This window comes from Macadamia integrifolia, chromosome 3 (assembly GCF_013358625.1).
Source record: "Macadamia integrifolia cultivar HAES 741 chromosome 3, SCU_Mint_v3, whole genome shotgun sequence".
Classification (NCBI taxonomy): Eukaryota; Viridiplantae; Streptophyta; class Magnoliopsida; order Proteales; family Proteaceae; genus Macadamia; species Macadamia integrifolia.
This window is the reverse complement of record NC_056559.1, coordinates 2014667-2039740: the sequence shown is the minus strand read 5'-3', so window position 1 is coordinate 2039740 and position 25074 is coordinate 2014667. Positions and strand designations below refer to the sequence as shown.

General features: G+C 39.7%; 2 protein-coding genes across 2 annotated transcripts; both read left to right on the top strand.

Moving 5' to 3' along the window:
* Positions 1-10897: 10897 nt before the first annotated feature.
* On the top strand, positions 10898-13740 carry LOC122073519 (serine carboxypeptidase-like 45). Its single transcript, XM_042638111.1, has 4 exons — positions 10898-12974; positions 13103-13204; positions 13331-13426; positions 13528-13740. The coding sequence occupies exons 1-4, from the start codon at positions 12716-12718 to the stop codon at positions 13632-13634; spliced, it is 564 nt and encodes a 187-aa protein (XP_042494045.1). The 5' UTR covers positions 10898-12715; the 3' UTR covers positions 13635-13740.
* On the top strand, positions 13531-15209 carry LOC122073520 (18.1 kDa class I heat shock protein-like). The gene is made up of 2 exons (XM_042638112.1): positions 13531-13620; positions 14538-15209. The coding sequence occupies exon 2, from the start codon at positions 14626-14628 to the stop codon at positions 15103-15105; it is 480 nt and encodes a 159-aa protein (XP_042494046.1). The 5' UTR covers positions 13531-13620; positions 14538-14625; the 3' UTR covers positions 15106-15209.
* The last annotated feature ends 9865 nt before the right edge of the window (positions 15210-25074 follow it).

Sequence of the window (25074 nt, the reverse complement as noted above, 5' to 3'; positions counted from 1 at the left end):
GTCTTACACTCTTCTGCCACTCCTCCCAAGAATCCAAAGGCATATACCGCGTCGAAAAACTTAAGAAATAAAATGATTACACAAAAGAAAAGAAATCTGCAAAGAAATAAACCGAATCCACCACCACCGTGGCTCTGATACCAGATTACAGGATCGAGATATGCTAAAATCCAGGGAAATAGAGATCTCCTGGTTCTGTATAGCAATCAGAACGAGATAGGTGCAATACCTTACTCCGATCCAGCAAGGAGACTAACACTGAGATAGGTGCAATACCTTACTCAGAACTAAATTTGTGCTTGAATTAAAATAAACAAGTAAAGAACTAAAACCATAAGCTTAACAAAAGATGAAGGATATGAAATTGCACAAAAATAAAAAGCTGCTTAACAAGATCTATATCTTGGAATCAAGAAGCACGACTGTAGGCTTTGATCCAAGGATAGAACAAGAAGCTGCTATATGCAGATGCAGATGCAGATGCAGATGCAGATGCAGAAAGAAAGCTAATAATGCAATCAAATAAAATTACTTTGAAATATATCTTTTGAAAGTAAAATTACAATATTTGGAGATTGGTTTGGGTAGGCTTGGGTTAGAGGATTTGAGAAGAAGAAGGATGTTTGGGTAGGAGTCTTTGAGCTGTGGGTAGCTAACCTTTGATGGACGATCAGACTTGAGATGATCGGAATTCGTTGCCGTTTGGTGATGTGCTCGGAGGGATCTTGGAAGAACTTGTGGATGCTCAACTTGCTTTGGAGCTTCTCTCTAAGTTCTAGGATTTCAAGTCTAAATGTTCAAGTGATTTGTGAGAGGGGTTGGTGCTCCTTTTATAGAATAAGGAGGCTCATTTGGATTACATGTGGATTTGGGATGCATTTGGGTTTCATTTGGTACTGTACCAAATTAGGTACTATTTGACATTTCATTAGACACTATTTGGAACTTTGCACTTGAATTTTCATTTGAAGTGAACAGATGCTGCCGACAATTATGGAACTGCTGGCGTCGAAAGTTGGAGTTGCTGTCAACTAATGATTTGGAATCTTTGATATATTTGATTTTGTCAGTTGATTTGGAATCTTCAATGATCTTACAACGGCATTCCACGTATCGGGGACACTGTTCTCCGTATTGGTTTGATCAAGAAATTTGTATCCTATTAATTTGAGCCGGATAATGGCCGGACTGTCCTATGACCTGGGACAGTAACAGTACCCCCTTTCCTTACTAGGTCGTCCGGGGTTATTTGACTAGATGTATTTTACGACTACATCTCATCGACTAGTTTATAACCGTCTTAGCAGATGTTTTAGGACCGAACTTATGGTTTGGTGGATGAGGACTTTGTATTGGTTGCCCGGCGAGTCCGACGGGAGGTAACTTCTTTGAATTTGCTGGAGGAGGATGCCTTGGAACTGTCAGGGACAAAGTCAGGGTCATCCTCATATGGATCTTGCCCATAGCAGAGTTCATGGGCAGGAACAGATCTTTGCATAGATTTGAGACTGTAGGCACCATCACTGGAACCTTTATTGTCTTCATTGTCTGAGTCGAAACCGAGCTCAGCAAGGCGAGCACGGAGGGCCTCCTTCTCGCTTTTGATACTTGATTTTGAGGAGCTTTGGATTGTTCGAACAGGTTGAAGACCTGTGAGGCTTTTGATTAATGCAGTTTTTTCACATTTGGAGACATCACAATTGTCCCACCATTTGACATTGAAGGACCGGCAGAGGACTGGGGCAATCTAGTCATTTACCTGGTAGTCATAAATTTGATATTCCCAGAATAGGATCCATGCTAAGCGGCAGTGGAGAAAGAATCTGAGAAGATCAGGTTGGTGTGGTTGAGGTATTGTATTTTGGCAAAATATTTGAAAGGAATCTTGGATTTGAGATGGTAGGATTTCTACCATAGGACCATATTGGCCCCACCATTTGGGAAACCAATTGGGAGTTTGGTTGTTGAATCTGTATTCAAAACAGAAAAACCAAGAGTGTCGGTTGATTCTGTTTTGGAAGGAAAAGGCTTTGAACCAGGCATCCTGGTAATCCATGTATGTATAATTTGGTGGGAAAAAAGTATTTGAAAAGCTTCTTGGGTTAAGGGGATGAGTTCCCCAGTCTTTGAGAGACAGGATTTTGCAGATGGTTACAGTTGTGTGTGTAACCAGAGTTTGGTCATTTCGGTCATAATTGAGTTTGAACCTGACCGAATCGGTTTCTACGAGAATGTACTCGTAAAATTCTTGATGTTTTGCCTAGGAGTTGGAATGGTGATTCCAACCTTTGTAAAATATTTGTTGGGCCAACATTATTGGCGAGTCTAAGTATTTGAATAGTGGCTCTTCAATGGTGAAGAGATCTTCTTTGCATGGCTTCTCATGATATTGGCTTTTAAGTTTGGAACCTTGGGCAGTTTGGAGAGGTTTGGCTTGTGTAGTTTGGAGGCTAGAACTGGCCTTATTTGTGGGTTGGATGGATCCTGTAGTAGCGCCTACTACCACAGCATGGGAATAAGGTGTTTTGGTAGTAGCCATTTGGGACTAGCTACGAGTAACAATTTGATTTAATGGTGCAGCAGAGGCTGCAGTAGCACCATAGCTGGATTTGGTTTTGACAACAGAATTTGAGGAAGTAGACTCCTTAGGGGGAGCCATTCTGATAGGGGTTAATTTGAGGAGTCTGGCCCTGTAAGAATTCATGGGTAAGAAAGTCAGGGATAGAATTGGACTCTCCTTTAATATATTCTATTTGAAATTCAAAAATTGATAATAAAGCTTGCCAACGGGCAAAAATTTGTTTTGATGCAAGATTTGAAACATCATTTTGTAAAACATATTTAGCTGCGCTGCAATCAACACGAACTAAAAATGGTTTATTTAATAATGTATTTTGAAATTTTTGTATGCAAAGCACGATTGATAAAATTTCCTTTTTAATTGTACTGTAATTCTTTTGAGCAGAATTCCAAATACCAGAAGTAAATTGGACTAGTTGTTCTTTGTTATTATCGGAAAGTCTTTGTTTAAGAATTCCTCCATATCCGATATCTGAGGAGTCGGTTTCGACAATCTTAAATGCCTCAGGATTAGGAATAAATAAACAAGGAATTTCTTTAACAAGTTTCTTGATAGTTTGGACAGCAGTTGTTTGGGTTTGAGACCAGGGAGTTGGTTTCTTTTTAAGCCGAAGATAAAGAGGTTCGGCAATCTTACTGATTTGGGGAAGAAAATCACGAACGTAATTTAAACTTCTTAAGAATCTTTGTAATTGATTTTTGTCAAGGATTTGGTCAGGGAATTTTTCACCAAAGGTAATGGCACGATTAATAGGGGTAAGAGTACCCTTTTCAATTAAGTGCCCAAGGAACCTTACTTTGGTAAGAAAGAATTCCATTTTTCTTTTTGATAAAACAAGACCATTTGATTTAATAATTTGATAGAACGTTCTTAGGTGTTTAAAGTGTTGTTCAACAGAATTTGAGAAAACCAGGACATCATCAATATAGACAATAGTGAATTGTCCATAAGGATTGAATATGTCATTCATGATTTTCTGAAATTCACTAGGGGCATTTTTGAGGCCGAATGGCATGACGTTCCATTCATATAAGCCAAAGGGAGTTGTGAAGGCGGTTTTATACCGATCCTTATCTTGGATTTGGATCTGCCAAAAACCAGACTTCATATCAAATTTTGAAAAGATTTTTGCTTGATAAATTCTTTGTAAAAGATCCTTTTGATTTGGGATTGGATATCTAACCTATTGGAGGGCATCATTTAAGGGTTTGTAATTAACTACTAACCGAGGAGTACCTCTTTCTATTTCAGCAGCCTTATTGACATAGAAGGCTGTGCAACTCCAGGGTGAGGTACTGGGTCAGATAAGTTTTTTAGCTAAGAGATCATTGATCTCCTCTTTGCAAGTCTCAAGAAGAGTTTGATTCATTTGAGCTAGGCGTGCTTTAGTGGGAATTTGAAGATCTGAGAATCCAGTAGCATAAGGTAGGGAGACCATATGCTGCTTTCGATGCCAAAAGGCATCAGGAACATCAGAACAAAGATTGGATTCAAACTTTGATTTAATTTGATTAATTTGTTGGATGGTTTTAGGAATTTTAAGATGATCAGAGATTCTTTCATGGAGAAGCTCTGTTTTGAGAAAATTTAATTGTTTGATTTTTCTAATACTTTGGTCATTAGAATTTTGGGCTTGTAAGAATGGGAAGGCGATTTTTTGTCCTTGAAATTTTGTAGAAATCCCATCTTGGGTTATTTTGAATGGTTTGATTTTTTCTAAAAATGGTTGACCAAGGATTATAGTTTGGTCAAGATCTTTGGCAAGGATGAAAGTTTGGAGAAGGCAAAGGCCTTGGTTACAGACATGGGTGTTTGAAAGTTTGTATTGGACATTCAACCCAGATCCATTAGCCGTGTTAAGGCATTGGGTAGTTCTTTCATAGAACTGGGTCGGAATAGCACCTTCGTTAATACAGTTGGCGTTTGCACCAGAATCAACTAAAGCAATGGCAGAAAATTTGAACGAGACATTAACAACTAAGGTTATGCGAACATACCAATTTTGACATGTTATGGTAGCCACAAAACCAGGGATAGTTGGGTTTGGTTCAACAAGTTCTTGGTTTGCAAAAGGATTTATTATTGGTTCGTTGTTTGAAGTTGAAGCCTGTTGGTTTTGATGTCTGTTTAAGAGTGCTATCTGTTGTTTAATTTGTTTTATCTCATACTGCAAAGATGCAGTAGTGGTTTCAAGGGATTTGATTCGACCAGAATGATCAGGAATGTTGGGTTTTGATATTTTATCGAACTTTTGCATGATTTGATGGAGATTATATGGTTGAGGAGAATTTTGAGTAGAAACATTGTTTCTAAGGTGCTCAAGGCAGGCTTTCTTGTGTTCTGGGTCTGCTAAGTTATCAATATAATCAAAAATATTTGAATTGGGTGACGCACAAAGCATCCGGATGGATTTGGGAACACAGTCTTCACAGCTAAGACCAATAATACAAGAATCACAATTACATGCTTGAAAATTCTCATTATTGGATGAACTGGAAGTATGTTCAGAGGCTTGAATTTGATTAAGTTTGTGGTTTTCATCTTCAGAAGAAGATGAAGAAGTTTCTTGGAAAAGAGCAAGAATTTGAGTTTTATCTTGTTCAGAGATTTTTAAAGAATTGATTTTATTTGAAACTCTACAAAATTTTGCGATATGACCAGGTTTACCACATTTAAAACATCCCTGTGTGGTTTTATCTGGATTTTGATTCTTAACATTTTTAGGTGCCTTGAAAGGCTTTCTATATTTATTATATTTTGGCTTTGAAGGAGTTTTATGATAAAACTCGGGAGTAGTAAATGGTCTGTGGGACACATATTTTTTAGATTTGTGGAAATTTTTATAAAATTTGCGGGAAGATTTGTGTTTGTGTTTGGATGGAGGTCTGAGAGGTGGAAATCCGAATTGTTCACAGAATCCTCCTAATTCACGTTTGTAAAACTTGTTTTCTTTATGGATTTGTTTCTTTAATCTAATGTCAGTACAGAGAGCAAGACCCTCTTCATGAATTAGACTCATTTCTTGGAGTTTGTTCATGAGATTATGTTCGGACATACCATCTATGTTCCATTCATAGATGATTCCACTTTGGTAAGAAGCCTGAGGAGCCATACCTCTAGCTTCAATTTGTAGGTCAGGGAAGACCGGATGTTGGTTTGAACTTTGACCAATTTGATTAATTTTTGGAAAGTCTTCTTCTTCAGAACTTGAGGAAGTATCTGAAGAGCAACCTATGATATTGAGGATACCTCTATTGTTTGATTCAGCCGAGGGTTCATTTGAGGGCTGGTTTTGGACTGGTGTTTGAGGATCACCTAAATGTGCTTCAGCAGCATTAAGATAGTCAAACGTTGGTTGATTTGATCTAAAACAAAAGATTTGTTAAGAGCAAGTTGTTGTTTCTGAGGAATATTATATGGTTTGAATAAAGAAACAGAAGTTGAATCAGAGCCTGTGTCATAGATGAAGAGGCTACTGGTTTTGGTTGGACAAGGTTTTCAACTCTTGAAAGTTGATTGCCTATGGTTTGAAGACTTAAGTTTGTAAAATTTAATTGTTCAATTTGTCTTCAGTTAGGGTCTTCTTGTTCAGCAATTTTAAACGGAGAAGCAATTATCTCATTATTTTTGTAGTTATGTTTGATGCTTTCTACCGGAGGATGGATAGCATTAGTGGTTTGTCCTTCATAAAGGGTCCAGGCTTTATGGGAAGTAGTTTGGGTACATACCTGATTATGCCAGGGATAATAAACATTATTATCCTGGGCATAGATATCAAAATATGTAAAGAAGAAAACATTTGTTTTAAGATTTGTCATAAAATTATACCATTTTGTTCTAATTTGAGCTTGTTGTTCAAGATTAAAGGTTCTTAAGAACCATTCACGTTTTTCTTTATTTTTTGAAGACTCAAAATCTGTTCGAAGTAAAGGTTTGTAAATTTGATAATTTGTTTCGATTTGAATCATGTAAAGTCCACCATTTTTGGGGTCTTTAGGAGGAGGAGGTGGTTCAACCTCAGATTGAGTAGGAGACCTTTGATCATGGGTCTCAGAAGGGGTTGTTTCAGGAACAGTAGAAGTGGCTTCGTATGTTCCATGGACAATATTTTGATTATTTTGAACTCCAACAAGGTTAGGGAAAGGTGGAGTTGTCCTAGTTTGAGAAACCCATTGGTTTAAGTCAGAAGAAGTCGATGCCTCAGAGCATGATCTTCTGGAGTTTTGGTAAACCGGAGGGCTAGCTTGTCTGTTAAATCTAATGGCAACTAATCCATCTGAATCCTGGGAAATAGAACGGATACTTGTGTTTGAAACTTGAGGGGGAATAGCAGTCGTTTGCAGCTGCCATTCTTCAGGGAAAGAAATATCTTCCCATCGGCAAAGTTTGGGGTAGACGATTTGACCCTGAATACAATCAGTTTCAAGGTAAAGGGTTTGGCCTTTTGAAGATGTTCTTTTGGCTCGAGGTTGGACAGATTTCATGGCTTTAGACTTTATGCGATGGATAATGGAAATTGGAATGGTTCCATGCATTAGTTTGTAACCATGAGTTTTAAGGTTAAGTTTGAGTGAATGTAAGATATTTGGGTCTTCTAAAGCTATGGACATGTCAGGGTAGACATTGAAATGGACAGGTCCATAACATAGACTTGTTTCAATGGCTCCCAGAAAGGAATCATTGAACTCAAGGAACCTTTGGTCACGAAGGGCTAACAACATAGAAGTGTTGAGTCCTTCACGGTGAAGGGGTTTGATGGCCACTTGGACTAAGCCAATATGGACATAATTATATTTGCGGTCTTTGTATAAATCTTGTAGGGTAAGTGGATCAAAAAGTTGGATTTCTTGAGTTTGTGGGGTAAAATTTATAGTTTGTTCTACGGTCTTGACTGTTTCGAGTCCGAACCAGTCTCGATCATAGAGATCATTTCTTGAGATCTTTGGCATATCCCAACTTCTAAGTCGTCGGTTAATTCTTGAGGTTTGTTCATCATAATCAAACACATTAGAACTTGTGCTTGCCTCACCTGTCGATCTCATCGACATGGAGCGGAGTAAACGACTCATAATTTGAGAAATCTTAAACTTGGGGTAGTCACCTAAGTCTAAGTTTTAAGATGGTATTTCCAACATGACTTGGGCACAAACGTGGTCTTACACTCTTCTGCCACTCCTCCCAAGAATCCAAAGGCATATACCGCGTCGAAAAACTTAAGAAATAAAATGATTACACAAAAGAAAAGAAATAAACCGAATCCACCACCACCGTGGCTCTGATACCAGATTACAGGTATATATGGGACTTAGGGTTCCATATATATATATATATGGGACTTAGGGTTCCTTGTCATGACGATCAAAATTTTATGAATATTATTCTTGGAATTGAATGGAAATTTTTCTTGAAAATGGGAATGGAAAATAATTCCTGGAACTAGGAATGGAAATGGTTCCTGGAAATGTCATGACGAATGTTCCTGGAAATGGGAACTTGAAATATGAAAGTAATTCCTAGAAATTGGGAATGTAAATGGAATTTGACCTATATGTTTGGAATATATAGTGGACTTTGATCTTTAAGTCATGAATAGGAACTAAAGTTCCTCATCATGATAATGTTTTTTACTGTTCCTAGAAATGGGAGCAGAAATTGAAATATCATGATAGATTATTCCTAGAAATGAGAACGAAAATGGAAACATCATGACCGATGTTCTTGGAAATGGGAACATAAATAGAAATCTAATAATAGATGTTCCTTGAATAGAGAATGGAAATGGGAAATATCATCACAGATGTTCCTGAAAATGGGAATGAAAAATTGGAATGGAATTTTTCATAGTGTTAGTTCCCAGAAATGGGAATGGAAAATGTGAATTTGGCCAACATGGTCAAGTGGAAGATGTTGGTGATGTGGCCACGTTGGCCTGATCCACTAACATAATTATTCCGTAAAACACGAAATGTGGAGAGAAATATGGTGGGGGTGATTCCTGATTTTCTGGGTTACTGTTACTCTCCAACGGTAACATTATAAGTCTATATAAGATAGACTTTGGAATAATGAAGAGAGCAATTGAGGAGCCTAGACTACCTAGTCACTCTGTTGTTCTCTCTCTTTTCTTTTGTGTTCTGATAATGGCAGTTACATTATTTGGAGATCGCTCACAGTCAGCTAGGCACAACATCTACAACTTGGCATTCCCTTCATCGTCTTCTCCATTTACCACTATTACTGAGTGCACAACTAGTGATGGATGGCATCAGCGTTTAGGTTATCCCCATGAACGCGTGCTTCATCAAATCATTAGCAAAAACAATTTATCATTTAGCTCGTCTAAGCTTTATTCCCTTTGTCTAGCTTGTCAACTAGGCAAGCCTAGCCGTTTATTGGTAAACAAAGACCACAAAGACAACTACCGTAGTGTTAGAGAGGAGACTGTTGAGTTACATATATTGACACAACTAATTTTTTAATATTATTTTCCACTATAGCTAATGCAAAATCAACTTCTTTCAATCTTGCTTCCATCTCATATATAGCCTCCCTCTTTCCTAAGGCATCAAAATAAATGGATTGAAGTCAGTTACAAAATTGTATTCTACCTCCTCTCCTCCCACCCCCTTTTTTTTTGTGGTAGAATAAAACTTTATTCATGATTAACCTATGAAATTCCTGGCAAGAACCTCTTGATTCCATGGATCAAAATTGGGTCAAACTATCGTTTTTGTCAGCCGATAGTACCCTCTAAGCTAGGGAGTCAGCTAAGTTACTAATCTCCCTTGAAACAAAGGAGAAATTACAAAGAACAAAATGAAAAGATGGAAACGCAAAAATCCTCTTCAAATGCTAGATTTGATCATATAATTTCATTTCAATCTTTAAGAAATTTCAACGGTATTCAGCAACTCAAATGCCTTTTTTTAATTTGACTTACGCCTGCATATGTTCTCATTTTTATCGATCTAGGGTTCTACATTTTTATGTCTAGCATGGAGCACACATATGTCCATTATTGTGTAAAAGCAACAGTGCAATGTCAGATCCAACTATCAGCTCCTTAAAGCATTTTCTTTTCCTAATCAGACCACATTTAAAATTGAAAGGCTTCTTGTGCATGGATTCCTTTCCATCGTGGTTCTGTTATGATTTTGTGAATCTATAGTTTTGTTTTCTAGTTGATATGAAGTCATATTTATGAGAAAAATAAATAAATAAAATAAAATAAAATATGTTTGAATAGTGTCTAAGAGAAACTACCCTCCAAGGATTAATGATAAAATCTCGTAGAGCATATATCTAGTCTTTCACAATGTAATCTTTCTCATTGAGCATATACCTATGAAGCCGATTCCGTCTAGTTAAGATTTTTTGACTTATTGATATTGGGTTTCTTTTCTACTTTCATTTCTCTTTTCTAATTTTGCATTAGTGCATATAGTTAGACCCCATTAAGTTGGGGTAAGACCGCATTTGCATGGTAGTCTTCCATGGTGCTATGAGTTGATTGGCATAAGAGGATCCATGTAAAGGATCCCATTTAGTTGGGATTGAACTGAATTAAGTTGTTCAACCATATTATCACGAGTTTGGATCCGCTGCACGTACGTTCACTTAGATGTACATGTGAGGATCTAACACTTGTCCCATTTTCTATCATTAAAAGGGTGAAGAGGGATACATTTGAAAGCAAAAAAGACAGATGTTGGATCCTCACATATATGTCCAGGTGAACATACGTGCGGTAGATTCAAATCCTATCATCACTTACTAAAGAAGAAATTATATGAAACAGTTATTTCCATTTTTAAGATTCAATTTCATGCACACATAAATCTTTTCAAATGAAATCTTGCTCTTTATGGCAGAAAAATGAAATTTTGCTCTCGAACTAGCAAATACAAAAAGTAAATACATACTAAATAGGCTTCACATGTATACTTTTCGCTTATATAACATTCGCTGAAAAATATGAGGGAGAATGAACCCTTTCTTTTTCTTCTTTTTTTTTTTTTTTTTTTTTTGAGAGAGAGAGAGAGGGAGAGCATGGCATGAACCACGCAGTCCAGTCCTCAATGTGGGTCCCAGATGCCTATCATAGGACTTGATTGTTAAGTATGAAATTTTCTATTATATTTTAGTGGTTGTTATTATGCACATTATAACCCATATTTTACACACAACATCCCTCCTTTCTAGGGGTTTAAGTTTAGCTTGACTACTTGAAGCCGTCTTGAGCCCGAACAAAGCCTGCTCTAAGATTTCTAACCCTGAGGGAAGGATAGGATTGAAAAACATTGACCTAGGGTCAGGGTTGAGCCAGGCCTGGGTTGAGCCCTAGGCACTGATTTTAGTCCTAATTTATATAACATAGTTAGGGTTATAATCATATCTTTTATTCAGAATAATAAAATTTGGATAATTGATTCTTATGGTCAGGTGTCTTGAACATTTATTATTATGTTGCACTTCATAATTTTTATTGCTTAGTGATTATTTGATATATTGATCATTTTTTAGTGACATAAATGGCAAATACAAGGTCAATCAGGATTAGTCCGACCCTGACAAAAATCAAGGCCAAGCTGACCCAATCATTGTTATTAAGGTTGGGTTGTTTACCATGAGCCCTGCAAAGTTAGGCCTAGAGATGAGCCTGGCAAGATTGGATTGGGCTGGCCCAAATGAATTTGGGGACCTAGGGTTAGGCTGGGGTTTTAAGAAACCCAGCCCTGTTTCATCCCTACTTCTTTCATACCATAATAGGTAAAATCCTAATTAGTTAACCCAATTTAAAATTAATAAGAAAGAAGAAAAAACCATTTGAAAATTTAAATCTTAAAAAGACAGAAAGTTCTAAAGAACAATATGCCCAATTGACTTCGTTCTCTAGTAAAATCACTGAAAAAGTTTCTTTGCCTTCAGTTATGAGCCTTGTTTGATTAAGATCGACATGAATCATATAGAAGGCTGATGTCCCTGGTGATTAATAAAAACTTCTATCTAATGTCCTTGGTGATTAATAAATTTTCCACTATAGGTATGATTAATTTGTAGCAATCGGACAGTCGAGCTAGCTAAATTGTATACAAATATAGGAGGTAATTTTGGGTTGCAATTGGTATTGATTCTTGAAATAGATTTTAGGTCTAGACTGCATTCTTAAACAATAAAATAAATAAAATAAAAATTAATTTCAAAATATCTTTTAAACCCAAAATCTATTCTGAAAATGCATAACAAACAGTACTTTGGCAATCCTATGGGGTACAACATGTTAAAGAAGTTCTAAAGTAACCAAAACTAGCTGGTCTTGGTAATGTTGAAACCAACTCTCATCTCTAGAAATAAATACACATAACAATAAAAGAATAACCCAGTGCACGAGGCTCCTGCTATTGCAGGGTCTAGGAGGGCAAGTGCACGCAGCCTTACCCCTGCTTCGCAGAAGAGGTTGTTACCAAGTTAACTTGTTAAAAGACAAGAAACAATTAATGTCATCCTTTGATGGATATCCATGGTGATCCCCCTCTTGGTTCAGGGCATTTTAGATGATATTTGTTTCATTTCAAATGAGTTTTCAAACTGTAATTTTTCCTTTGTTTCTAGGGAGTCCAACTTTGTGGCCGATTTGTAGGACAGTGTGGCCGTTAACCACTCTGTAGATGGAGGATCTATGTATACTAACTCTTCTTCTTCATGCTGCACACATATTAATGAATAGCCCTCTTTCTACGAAAAAAAACTATAATATATTAGAGTTCATACTAAAAGTGTCTAAAACATCCAGAAATTGAGAAAACAATTGTTTCTTTAATCAATATTCTCTTAATAACTTATTGGACACAAGTCCATTATGAGTCCATTACCAAAAAGTCTATTATGATAATGGACTATCACCATGACATCTCTCAGATAAAATAAAATTTAACAAAAAAAAAAAAAAGCAAGAAAAAGCCAAACTCAGCGCATAATGCTATGGTGATGAGGTCGAACCCATCAATGTCTCTTTCACTTCCAAACCCAAATGCTAAAAGTCAGGAGAAAAAAAAATTAAGTTTTTAAAGTCAAGCATTAAGTAGCGACTACAAAACACAGAAATCTCCAAGAGTATATCTCTCTACTGAAACTATGGATTTTCATCCATGGAAGGCTATGGCAGCAGTTGTTGCATTTATCGTTCAAATATGCTTATCAGCTAAGATTTTGGAGGCTTCACTCTTAGATTCTGATCAAATCGACAAGTTACCTAGGCAACCAGAGGTTAGTTTCCAACAGTTTTCAGGATACATCACAGTGGATGAAAAGAAAGAAAGAGCTCTTTTCTATTACTTTGTTGAGGCAGAAACAGACCCAGGTTCAAAGCCCCTTGTTCTCTGGTTAAATGGAGGTATACTAAAGCTTCTTCCTTCATCTTCAAATGGGTAAAACAAAAAGAAATAGTTCTTATTACAGATTTTGATTTTGACATTTATAATTTTAAACATAGTCTTTTGGTGTTTCATTTTGTTTTCATAGGGCCAGGTTGTTCTTCTGTTGGAGTAGGAGCCATCTCTGAACATGGGCCTTTTAGGACAAGTGGAGACAGATTGGTCAAAAATGAATATAGCTGGAACAAAGGTATCCAATGGGAAAAAAACCCAAATTACTTTTTGACTTTTGGTGTCTGAGAAGAGTTTGTTTCACAGTCAGATCAAGGATCCAAAAAAGAGTTAAAAAAAATTTCTGTGTTACTCTTATGTACAGGAGCAAACATGTTGTACTTGGAGACACTAGCAGGAGTTGGGTTCTCTTACTCTATTAACACCTCTTATTATGGGGGGGTAGATGATGAGATGACTGGTATGCTTCATCTTCCTAAAACCCCAAATTTCCCTTTTTTTCCCCCAATATTAGCTATTCAGGGTCCATTTTATATTATAGTTTATCTTTGTCTTCTTAAGCCAGGGACAATCTCATCTTCCTGCAGCAGTGGTTTGTCCAGTTCCCTGAATGCAGAAGTGGGGACCTGTTTGTCACAGGGGAAAGCTATGCTGGTAATCTTAGCTAACCTTCCAACTCTTTATCATATCTGAATGAGCATAGGGATATTAAAGATAGATTTTTTATTGTATTTTTGGTTAACAGGCCATTATAAGAGTGGTATTGTTTTTCAACATGCTTTTTGTCAAGCAAATTTTTTGGTTGACCATTTTGCATCCTTTGGTTCTTCTCACTGATATTTTGTTATATGGAATCACTCACCCCCACCCCTCGTTTGCTTCCTCACCGTTGTATTAGATGTAATCTTTTCCTCCCTCATGAAGTTGATTATAAATAAATATCTCTTATTATTATTATAAAAAAAAAAAAATCCAATTATCTATTTTTTCGAACAATTGTTTTTATCACTAAAAAGAATTTCAAAGGTGGCTTGTTCATCTCCACAAATTTTAGTTATCAACTTTGTTTTTTTGGGTGAAATTTTAGTCATCAACTAAACTGCCCCAATATTACCATTAAGGACCTGAACCTAATGTGATCGAAGTTCACCGGCCCAGTTCAATCACTGTCAGTATTTGGTTTTAGGTTCCTAACCCAACGCATTACCAACCCACCATCTGGACCCAGATCAAGTGGCTGAGAAAATGTTAGAATTCTCACGAAAATCCGAAGAATCAAGGAAAGCACCACTGATCGATAAGTATTTGGCTGGTTTGGGTTCCTACCTTACCCCATTTAAAACCCATAATCTGGGCCCAGATTGTCATTTTCATCAGATGGCTGCTGAGAAAATCCCTAGAAATGAAAATCAAGGAAACAACTAGATTCTCCGTCCTCTCCTTTTTTTGAATAGTCTCAGGGAAACTTAACCCCAAGTGAAGGAAAACCTGGGAAAGTACTGGAATCCTCCCTTCCCTGTTGGGCCTGTTCTATAAATACAGGAATGATGTCCTTTCTCCAGATCGTTCAGGAATCCTACACCAAGCATCGATCAATCTATCTGTACGAGAAGAGTTCTCTGCATTACGTGTCGATCCTAAAAGCCTAAATCAGTGGCAATGTCGCTCAGCCCAAGCTTTTTCGGTGGCCGGCGTACCATCTCCAATCCATTCTCAATGGAAATTTGGGATCCATTCAACGACTTTCCCTTCTCAACCTCCCTATCTATTCCTCGCACCCAATTCTCCAATGAAACAGATGCATTTGTCAATGCCCGTATCGATTGGAAGGAGACTCCACAAGCCCATATCTTCAAAGCTGATCTTCCTGGGCTCAAGAAGGAGGAAGTGAAGGTTGAAGTTGAAAAAGGCAGAGTCCTTCAGATCAGTGGAGAGAGGAGCAAAGAGCAGGAAGAGAAGAGTGACCAGTGGCACAGGGTTGAGCGTAGCAGTGGAAAATTCCTGCGTCGATTCAGGTTGCCTGAGAATGCCAAGATAGATCAGGTGAAGGCTGCCATGGAGAATGGTGTGCTCACTGTTACGGTGCCCAAGGAAGAAGTGAAGAATCCAGAGGTCAAGGCCATCGAAATCTCTGGCTAGAAGTTCTCCTGTTACACACCCTGATGTGATTAATTATTGGATTTATAAACTAATATATGAAGAGATATCTAATAATGATTTTTTGAGAGCTTCTTGTTGTAACTTCGAGTTTGTATACAGAAATACAAAAGTTCTGATAAATTCCATTTTCAGTTGTCTTTTAATGTTTTCCTTCACTGAAATAAGAAAAAGCTATTTTTGTTAACCATATTAATTGGTGAGCAAGTGTCTTTTTAGAGGTGATATTAATTGGTGAGCAAGTGTCTTTTTATAGGCAAGAGCTGCTTTGGCAAATATTTCTTTGTCTACCATGAAGGCAAAGTATTTGGCAGTAACATAGACAGCAATAGGCTTATTATATTGCAATTTTTTTTTGACTTTGTTATGACGTTATGTGCCATCCCCATTCAGTTGGGATAAATTTATGTTTGTTGTTTGTTGTTGTGGTATGACGTTATGTGTTGCGCAAAACTGTGGTAGATGCCTCTAGCGATTCTGTTGATTTGGCAGTGCAAAATATTCGAAAGAATACTGAAGATGATGGTGGAGATAGGGAGGCGCTAGATCGTGGACCTGTATCTCTAGTTCAGGGTGTTATGCAAGAGGCAGCTAATGTTTCTATTTCCATATGCTTTTATGCAAGGGCGGTTGAGAATTCTTCTTGCCTTGAGATTGCTTCTGTCCCAGAGCCAATTCAAGTGGGTAACATCACAGAGATTGTCATTCCTCAGAATGATTTTGAGGTGAAGAGGAAGCTTTTTCATTTGAGCTGATAGGGGTAGCAATTTTCACCTGATATCATCGGTTGATCTTTATCAGGAAGATAGGGAAAAATGAAATTTGATCCAGGAAGTAATAATGCACCCTTTGGTCAAGATTTTTGTTATTTTTTAGTTTTATTGTGAAGGTAATAAGGCTACAGTATGGAAGCATAATCTGTTGAGGATTGAGAAGCAGTTTATTTGGTTTCGATATTGGAGCCAGATTTCAACATTCATGAAAAACCATCCTTACCCAAGCTTATCTGGGTTCGTGTCACACTCCACTTCTGGCAGACCCAACTTACCATCAGGAATACCAGCGGTGTGAGTAAGACACGTACCTGTCTTACCAATCTACCAGGATCTCTGATAGCAGTACCTTAACTTTTTCACAATCTCACAACACAAACCAAAAATAAGTAGTGGAATCAAAGTATAGTAGCGGAATATAAATAAAATAGGGAAACATCTAATGGTATTATAATAGCAATAACCGAGTTATTCTGTTACATTTATCTATGATATATAATATAATCTCAAGAAAATATACAATCCACAACTATACCCAAAAGTATCGAAAGATGATATACAATCTCACGGTACGGCGTAAGCATAGTGATCGCAAGCATAGTCCTGATCGTGCTCCTCCACTTCTGGTATCCACCAGTCTCTCACACCATACTCCGACCCAGAAGATACTGGGTCACCCGCCATTGACACCACAGTACCTACATCATCTTCTAAAAAGGGGTGTATACTTGGGGTGAGTTTTCCAATTCGCTCAGTGAGGGGTGGGGCAAGCACATCCAAACAAGATAATAGCAGTAATAGTTTATGATACATGATTGTGAAAATTAAACACATAGTCCATGATGCTCGTGATACAGTTCATTTGTTTATTATCCACCTATCAATACAAACTAAGTCTGGTAATTGCTACTACGGCACATTAAGCTGTATCCCTCGTCTCGGAAATGACATCAACTACGCAACGATACAAACCCTAGCCATGATTAGAAGCCTACCGATCCCTGTATGCTTCCATGGGTCACCCAGCAAACCCCTGATAACCCCCTCCTGGCAGCCATGACACCGGTAACACATCAGTCAGGCCAGACAGGTTTCCACCTTCGGCAACAATCACATTGTACCGCGGGAGTGGCACTTCGGAAAGGTTCATCAAACATGCCACAATGGATTATCCAACACCTCAACCCTTTTTGGCAAGGGTTGGTAGCATAGGGAATGATACCTAACCACATATATACTATATGCCTTCATAATGATATAGTTAGTATAGATTACATGATACTAGAGAGACCTCGGTCACAAAGTGTAATCCATCTCCAAATACAGTCTCGGGTACATGATACCAGAGAAACCTTGGTCACAAAGTGTAACCCAAGACCGTTTACCTAATCTAGCATGTAAATAGCAGTCGAGTATGGACTACGCAACTCTAGCAAGACCTCGATCACGAAGCATATCCATTTCCAAATGTAGTCCCGGGGTACATGATACCAGTGAGACCTTGGCCATAAAGTGTAACCCGTGACTACAACTAACTCTATTACACATAATCAATGCATGAATGCAACATGCATACGGCAATGATGGCACCGGTACCACCTCGGCCATGTCGGATTTCGTCTCACACACACCCATCGAAACACATGGAGATCATGGTATCGATACCACCTTGGCCACATCGGATCCCATCATACATTTCTATACAATTCATACCATGATCGTAAAATGACAATTTCAATTAAAAATATAATTCTAAGCATGTGAGCAATTAAATAATTAATAAATATAAAAAATAATAAACACAGTCCATCCCTCACCTGTTTTACGATCGATCATATTCGGGTTCAAGTACGGCCACTGATCGATCAATTCGATTCTGGCTTCAGGGCACGTGTGCGTCACTGTCCTAGACACAAGGGAATCGTACATCAGTACGTATCGGAAACATCAGGAGGGACCCACACAGATCACCCTGCAAAATGTACAGACACTGTCCCTAAGTGACAGTATTGTCACCAGAAACAGCCACCGAAAATAGGGCATTTCCACCAGAAGTATCAAACCTATTTCCGATGGAGATGATAGAGAGCATATTAGGTTCCATGCCCACCGAAAATATGCCATCAAAAACAGACCCAGTGGATCCAGTGGACTGTTTCTGATGGAGGTACAGGGTAGTCCAACAATTTGGGGCTTTTCGACTCTGGCCCGATTACCGAGATTTGTTCTATGGAGTTTGTAGGGGTGTCCCTAGCATCATTCTAAGCAAACAAAATTCCATTTCCATTGAGCCATTTGGAAGATATATTGATCAAACAATCGAAATCCTAGTTGGTCTTTTGGCATTACATGTTGTCGGAGCTCACCGAGCTTGGTTTGAGCTCAACAACAACATCGGGAGGGTAGAACACCCATCCCACAACCCTAACATGGTGTGTACACCAAGATTCCTTCCATACCTATCTTTGTCTAGGTCAAAATGAAGAGAGAGAGTGGGATGGGAGGTTATACTTACCTCCAATAGTGATTCCGGCAACAAGGTGGCAGCCAGTGCCAAGGTAGGCCTTCAATCCCCTTCTCCTTCCTCTTCTTCTTCTTCCTCTCCTTTTTCTCTCCTCTCCTACGTTGGGCACAAGGGAAATGAGGATATCCTCATTTCCCAACTTATAACTTAAGTTGGGCCTACGGGTCTGTTTGGTTTGGACCTCTTTTGAACCAATCGGGTTAAAATGAGTTTAGGGGCACGAGGACCAGCACATTTAGGTCCATAAGGTGTTCACATCAAGAGAAAGGTGTGAAAGATGATTTGGGATCATCCGATACCATTTACGATGCGAGTGGTGGGACCCATGGGCATCAAAACCTCAACAACAGCCTGTGGACCCACCAAAAATAGACATCGGATTCATGCCCAGGATGCTTCCGGTGGCTAGTTTTTGGTGGTCAAGACAGCTTGCTATCCCATAGTTGGTCTCGAACGGGTGGTTACCCTCGGACATTCCCAAGGCTTTTCGACTGTTATGATGCGTGCCAAAAATCAAGTGTGGGGAGTTGGGTCACTTACTGTCTGGGATCAGAAGGTATAAATCTCCTTTAGTTAGATAGGCATGCAATGCACAAACATGTGGGGTCATCTCTACCCCTTCGACAATGTGCAACCATGAGCCAAAACCTGATCGTACTTTTGATCTCCGATCCGAGGCCTGTCACAATAGTTCAAATTAGACCAGATTAGGGCACGGGTGTAACATCCCCCCACCTTACAAGAATTTTATCCTCGAAATTGAACGTACCTGGAAAATCAAACAATCCAGGATTCTACTTCATCATTTCATCTTCTCGCTCCTAGGATGCTTTCTATTCGGGATGGTTCATCCATTTCACCTTGACAAAGAAAACGATGCGGGTGCGAAGAACATGATCCTTCCGATCAACAATCTTCTCTTGATACTCCACATAGGCAAAGTCCTCATCCAACTCACAGGATATGTAAGTCAAAACGTGAGTTGGGTCAGAAATGTACTTCCTCAACATAGATAAATGGAAGACATCATGTGTACCTTTTAACTTTTGTGGCAAGGCTATCTGGTAAGCTACCAGTCTAATCCACTCTAGTACATCATACGGTCCCATAAACCTTGGATTAAGTTTTCCCTTCTTGCCGAACCTCATCACCCCTTTAACTGGGAAGATTCGTAAAAAGACCTTATCTCCAACACCTAACTCCAGATGTTTCCTCCTAACATCTATGTAGCTTTTCTGCTTTGACTGAGCTGCCTTGATCCTTTCTCTGATCACATTCACCTTCTCACTGGTAGCCTGTATCAAGTCTGGACCCAAAATATGCAACTCACTAACCTCATCCCAATAGAGTGGAGTCCGACATTTCCTACCATACTGTGCCTCGAATGGGGACATCCTGATGGTGGCCTGATTACTGTTGTTGTAGGAGAACTCATTAAGGAAAATGTGCTCATCCCAACTATAACTCATATCCAAGGCGCATACTTGGAGTAGGTCCTCTAATGTCTGAATAGTCCTCTCCGATTGACCATCAGTCTAAGGGTGAAAGGCAATGTTGAAAGCCAACTATGTGCCCATAGACTTCTGCACACATGTCCAGAACTTGGAAATGAAGCGGGAATCTCGATCAAAGATGATACTAACTAGTACACCATGTAACCTGATGATGTTATAAACATACAACTTGGCTAACTTGTCCATAGAAAATGTAACCTTGATTAGGATAAAGTGAGCTGCTTTGGTCAAGCAATCTACAACTACCCAAATGGCATCTATACCTTTTTGTGTATGGGGTAGGCCTATGACGAAGTCCATGGTAATATTCTCCCATTTCCACTCTAGAATAGGTATGGACTTTAATAACCCATGGGGCCTCTATCTCTCAGCCTTGACTTGTTGGCATATGAGGCATCTAGACACATGCGTGGCCACATCATTCTTCATTCCTTTCCACCAGTAGGAGCCCTTGGGGTCCTTGTACATTTTAGTGCTACCGGGGTGAATGGAGTATGGAGAGCTATGTGCCTCTCTCAAAACTGTCTTGCAAATCACCATCACTGGGCACACACAACCTTCCTTTGAACTTGAGGATCCTGCTTTCAGTCATCGAGAAATCTGGGTCCTTTTGGGTTCCTTCCTGGCACTCTGCTATCAGCTTCTACAGCTTTGCATCAGTAACCTGAACTGCAGTGATCTTATCCACCAGACTAGGTTGTACCACCAATGCCGATAGTGATAAGGTAACACCATTTACTAACAACTCCAAGTCTAGCTTCCTAGCCTCCTCTGGAAGACACTTATTGATGGTCAATGATGCCAGAGTCAGTGACTGGGATTTTTGACTAAGTGCATCAACTACCACATTAGCTTTTCCTGGGTGATAGTGGATAGTAAAATTATAATCCCTCATTAGCTCTAACCAACACCTCAGCCTCATGTTGAGCTCTTTCTGGGTGAAAAAGTACTTGAGGCTCTTACGGTCACTGAAGATCTCACTCTTCTCACCATACAGATAGTGTCTCCAGATCTTTAGTGCAAAAATCACAGCTGCCAACTCTAAATCATGGGTGTGGTAGTTCTTTTCATAATCCTTCAACTGACGGGATGCATAGGCAATGAATTTCCCATGCTGCATCAATATGCAACCCAATCCCAGCTTAGAGGTATCACTATACACAACCATACCACCTGTACTGATCGAAATAGTCAGAACTGGAGTTGATACCAACCTTTGCCTTAGCTCTTTGAAGCTTTTCTCACAAGCATCAGACCACTCAAATTTTACAACCTTCCGTGTGAGCTGGGTCATCGGGGTAGCAATGCAAGAGAAGTTCTCGATAAACCTCCTGTAGTATCCGACCAATCCCAGAAAACTACATATGTCTATTACACTCTTGGGAGTCTTCTATTCTAGTACTGCCTTCACCTTGCCTGGTCAACCTCTATACCCTTGGCTGAAACAATGTGGCCTAGGAATGCCACCTATAACAATCAAAACTCGCACTTGCTGAATTTGGCATAAAGTTGCTTCTCTCTCAGCTGTTGCAGTACCAACCTCAGGTGAACATCATGTTCCTCTGCACTCTTGGAGTAGACCAAAATGTCATCAATGAATACTATCACAAACTTGTCTAAGACATCCTGGAATACCCGGTTCATCAAATTCATAAACGCAGCCGGTGCATTGGTCAACCCAAATGATATTACCAAGAACTCATAATGTTCATACCTTGATCTGAAGACTGTCTTACTGACATCACTATCCTTAATCCTGAGCTAGTGGTAGCCCGATCTAAGGTCGATCTTGGAGAACACCTCGGCCCCCTGCAACTGATCAAATAAATCAGCTATCCTTAGCAAAGTATACGATTCTTGATGGTTAGCTTATTAAGCTCCAGGAAATCAATGCACAATCTCATACTTCCATCTTTCTTCTTGATGAACAACACCGTTGCTTCCCATGGAGACATACTAGGTTTAATAAATCCCTTCTTCAGAAGGTCTTGAAGTTGCACCTGCGATTCTTTCAACTATGTGGGGGCTATGCGGTAAGGGTCCTTTGACACTGGTGCTGAACCGAGGAATAGGTCTATAGCAAACTCTGTCTCTTGGTCCAGTGGCAAGCCTGTCAAGTCATTAGAGAATACATCAGAAAATTCTCTCACCATATCTTAGGCCCGATCCCAAAGACTGAGATACAACACTAGATCGAGAGGACTGGGAAGTCTGACTAGCATCGGGCCTCCTAATCTACACTAGAGTTGGGTTGGCGTAGGGCACTCGGAAAGGTTTGTTGCCTCCCCTAGAATCAGTAGACCCCATTCGCCTCTTTCCCGTCCCTTTCTTAGCAGTGTAGTTATCCTTAAGCCGGTCCTCAATAGATTTTGCCACTTGGACCACCTCAGCATAGGTTTGCTGTTTCAACCCCACAATGGTTGACCCAATACCTGACCTCAACCCCTTCTCAAACTTCTTTGCCTTGGCTCTATCACCTCTCAGATGCTCAGGAGAAAAATGGAATAGCTCCTCGAAGTGCTGCTGATACTCGAGCACCGACCGGGGACATTGAATCAACTGAGAGAACTCACTCTCTCTCTTATCTCGGATGCTTTTTGAAAAATAGTTCTCAAAGAAGGCCCCTTTGAAATCTGCCCAAGTTGGGTTTGGGTTACTAGCCCTCAGAATAGGCTTGGTGGCACTCCACCAATCATCTGCTTTATTCTGTAACTGGTAGTCCGCGTATAAAATTTTTCACTCATCGGTGCAGCCCATCAGTCTAAAAACCTTCTCCATTCCACCAATCCATCTTGATGGATACAACGGGTCTTTCCCCACCTTGGAGAAACATGGGGGCCTAAGCCATTGAAACTTCTCCATTATTTTTTTCAAATCTTTCTAGCCCTCTACATGGGCTTGAGCTTGCTCCAGCATCAGATCTTGCATATGCCCATGTACTTGTGCCCCACTAGATGTTTGAAGGGTAGCCAATCTAGTGGGTATTGGAATGGGTGCCGGTGGAGTAGGAGGTGCGGGCGGTGTATTACGGGCTTCCATTGCCGCTTGGATTCTATTATCGATCCCGACCATAAAATGATTTTGTCTTTCTTCCACTACTCGCATCATGTTATTCATAATGGATGCCACATCCTAGGCCGTAAGTATAGGTAGGGCCTGTGGTGTATTACGGGGTCTACCCCACTTCCGTGTAGGCGAAGTGGGAGGTGACGAGCGTGATTGGGATCGGGATTGGGTGTTCCGACGTGACATGATTCCTGTGAAGGAATCCGATTAGTACACATACATAAACAAGGGTACATGTAATTGGAACACACACATACACAGTGGGTCCCACATGTACACAATTGGTAAAATTAGGGTTAGGGCTTGCATAAGTGGGGTCCACACATATCAAAATCTGATCGCGTATGTATCCCAAAGAGATACACCATTAAGGGAATTGAAATAAAACCTTAGATTTGAAAAAAATAAAATGACCTATTTTTCAAAAGAGTCCACCGGAAACAGGGGATCAAATCACCGGAAACATGGTTTAATCCACCTAAAATATCAGTGGTATTTTTGGTGAGCAAAACAGAGGCCAAATTTCAACTTTTCTTTTCACCGAAAATAGGCATCGGAAGCATGCCTAGTGTTTCCAGTGGCTTATTTCAGGTGTCACCAAATCGTCTTTAAATAGGCTCGAGTCTTGGCTTATTCACACAAAACCCTATTTACTCTTGTGAGAAAGGTGTGAAAATGGCCAAGGAGTCTTTTGCTACCCATTCCCTACCTTCCATGCTTTATTTCACGATCGATTGGGGCCGTATTCGCATCCAAGGTATGTTTTCTCTCTCTGTAACCTAGTTTTTATGATTTTCTTCTCTGTGAGTTTTGCATCCAGCCATTTAACTAGGTTTTCCATTCCAAATCCTTAGGAATCATCTTGTAACAATGTCTAGACATCGTGTACGTACCCGACGTGCTCTTATACAAGAGGAGCAAGATGCCGCTAAGCAGTTCAACCCAATCCTATTCCGCTCTATGGTTGAGCGAGACCATTGGGAGTTCTTTGAGCACCGTAACGTCAACCCATGAGTCTATGTGAGGACCAACGACTTCTCAGCGTTCCGTCTGTTGCTGTATGATGTCTTGTATTCCATCGCAGTTTAATCCAGGGAGTACTGGTGCAGCACCTAGACAGCCAGGACGGCGGTCCCGCTAGCCGGTTAGCGGACTGTGGGGGTTGCAAGGGGGACAGGAGGCCCCCCTGCATGTAGGGGGTGTAGAGGGGCGCAGCCCCCAGCTCAAATTTTTATTTGAGGGCAATTGTAGTTTAATCCGGATTAGGGTGGCAATTGTAGTTTAATTCGGATTAGGGTTTTTTCGCTATATATTTGTAGCGAGAGTTTCTTTCTCTGTAATGCAAGCAATACTAAGAGGTGTGAGGACGACCGCTGTAACCCTATTCTCCATTGATAGTGAAGCAAGATCTCATCTCACCGGGGACGTAGGCATCCTTGCCGAACCTCGTAAAATCCGTGTGCATTGTTTATTTTTTTCCATTATCTTCTGCATCGTTTTAGGGTTGCGTTTCTACAAATTGGTATCAGAGGTCTAGGTTTCCGTTTTCTAGGGTTTACTATCACGATGGCAGGGAAGGGATCGAATGTCAAGTATGACATCGAGAGGTTTAATGGGAAGAACAATTTCACCCTCTGGCGTCAAAGGATGAAGGATCTTCTGATACAGCAAGGTTTGGCGAAAACGTTGTTGGGGAAGTCGAAGAAACCTGAAAAAATTACTGACGAAGATTGGGAAGAGATGGAGGAAAAGGCGGTAAGTGCTATTCGATTAAATCTTTCTGATGATGCCCTACAATATGTTGTGGGTATCGATTCTGCACCGCAGTTATGGGCGAAACTTGAAAGCATCTACATGACGAAGTCCTTAACGAACAAGTTGTTCGTGAAGAAGCAATTGTACTCTCTACAGATGGAGGAAGGTACGGATCTATTAGAGCATCTTAACATGTTCAATCAGATCGTAAGTAAACTTGCAAACCTGGAGGTTAAGATCGAGGATGAAGACAAGGCGTTACTATTGCTGTCGTCGCTCCCAGAATCATATGATCATCTAGTAACGACTCTCTTGTACG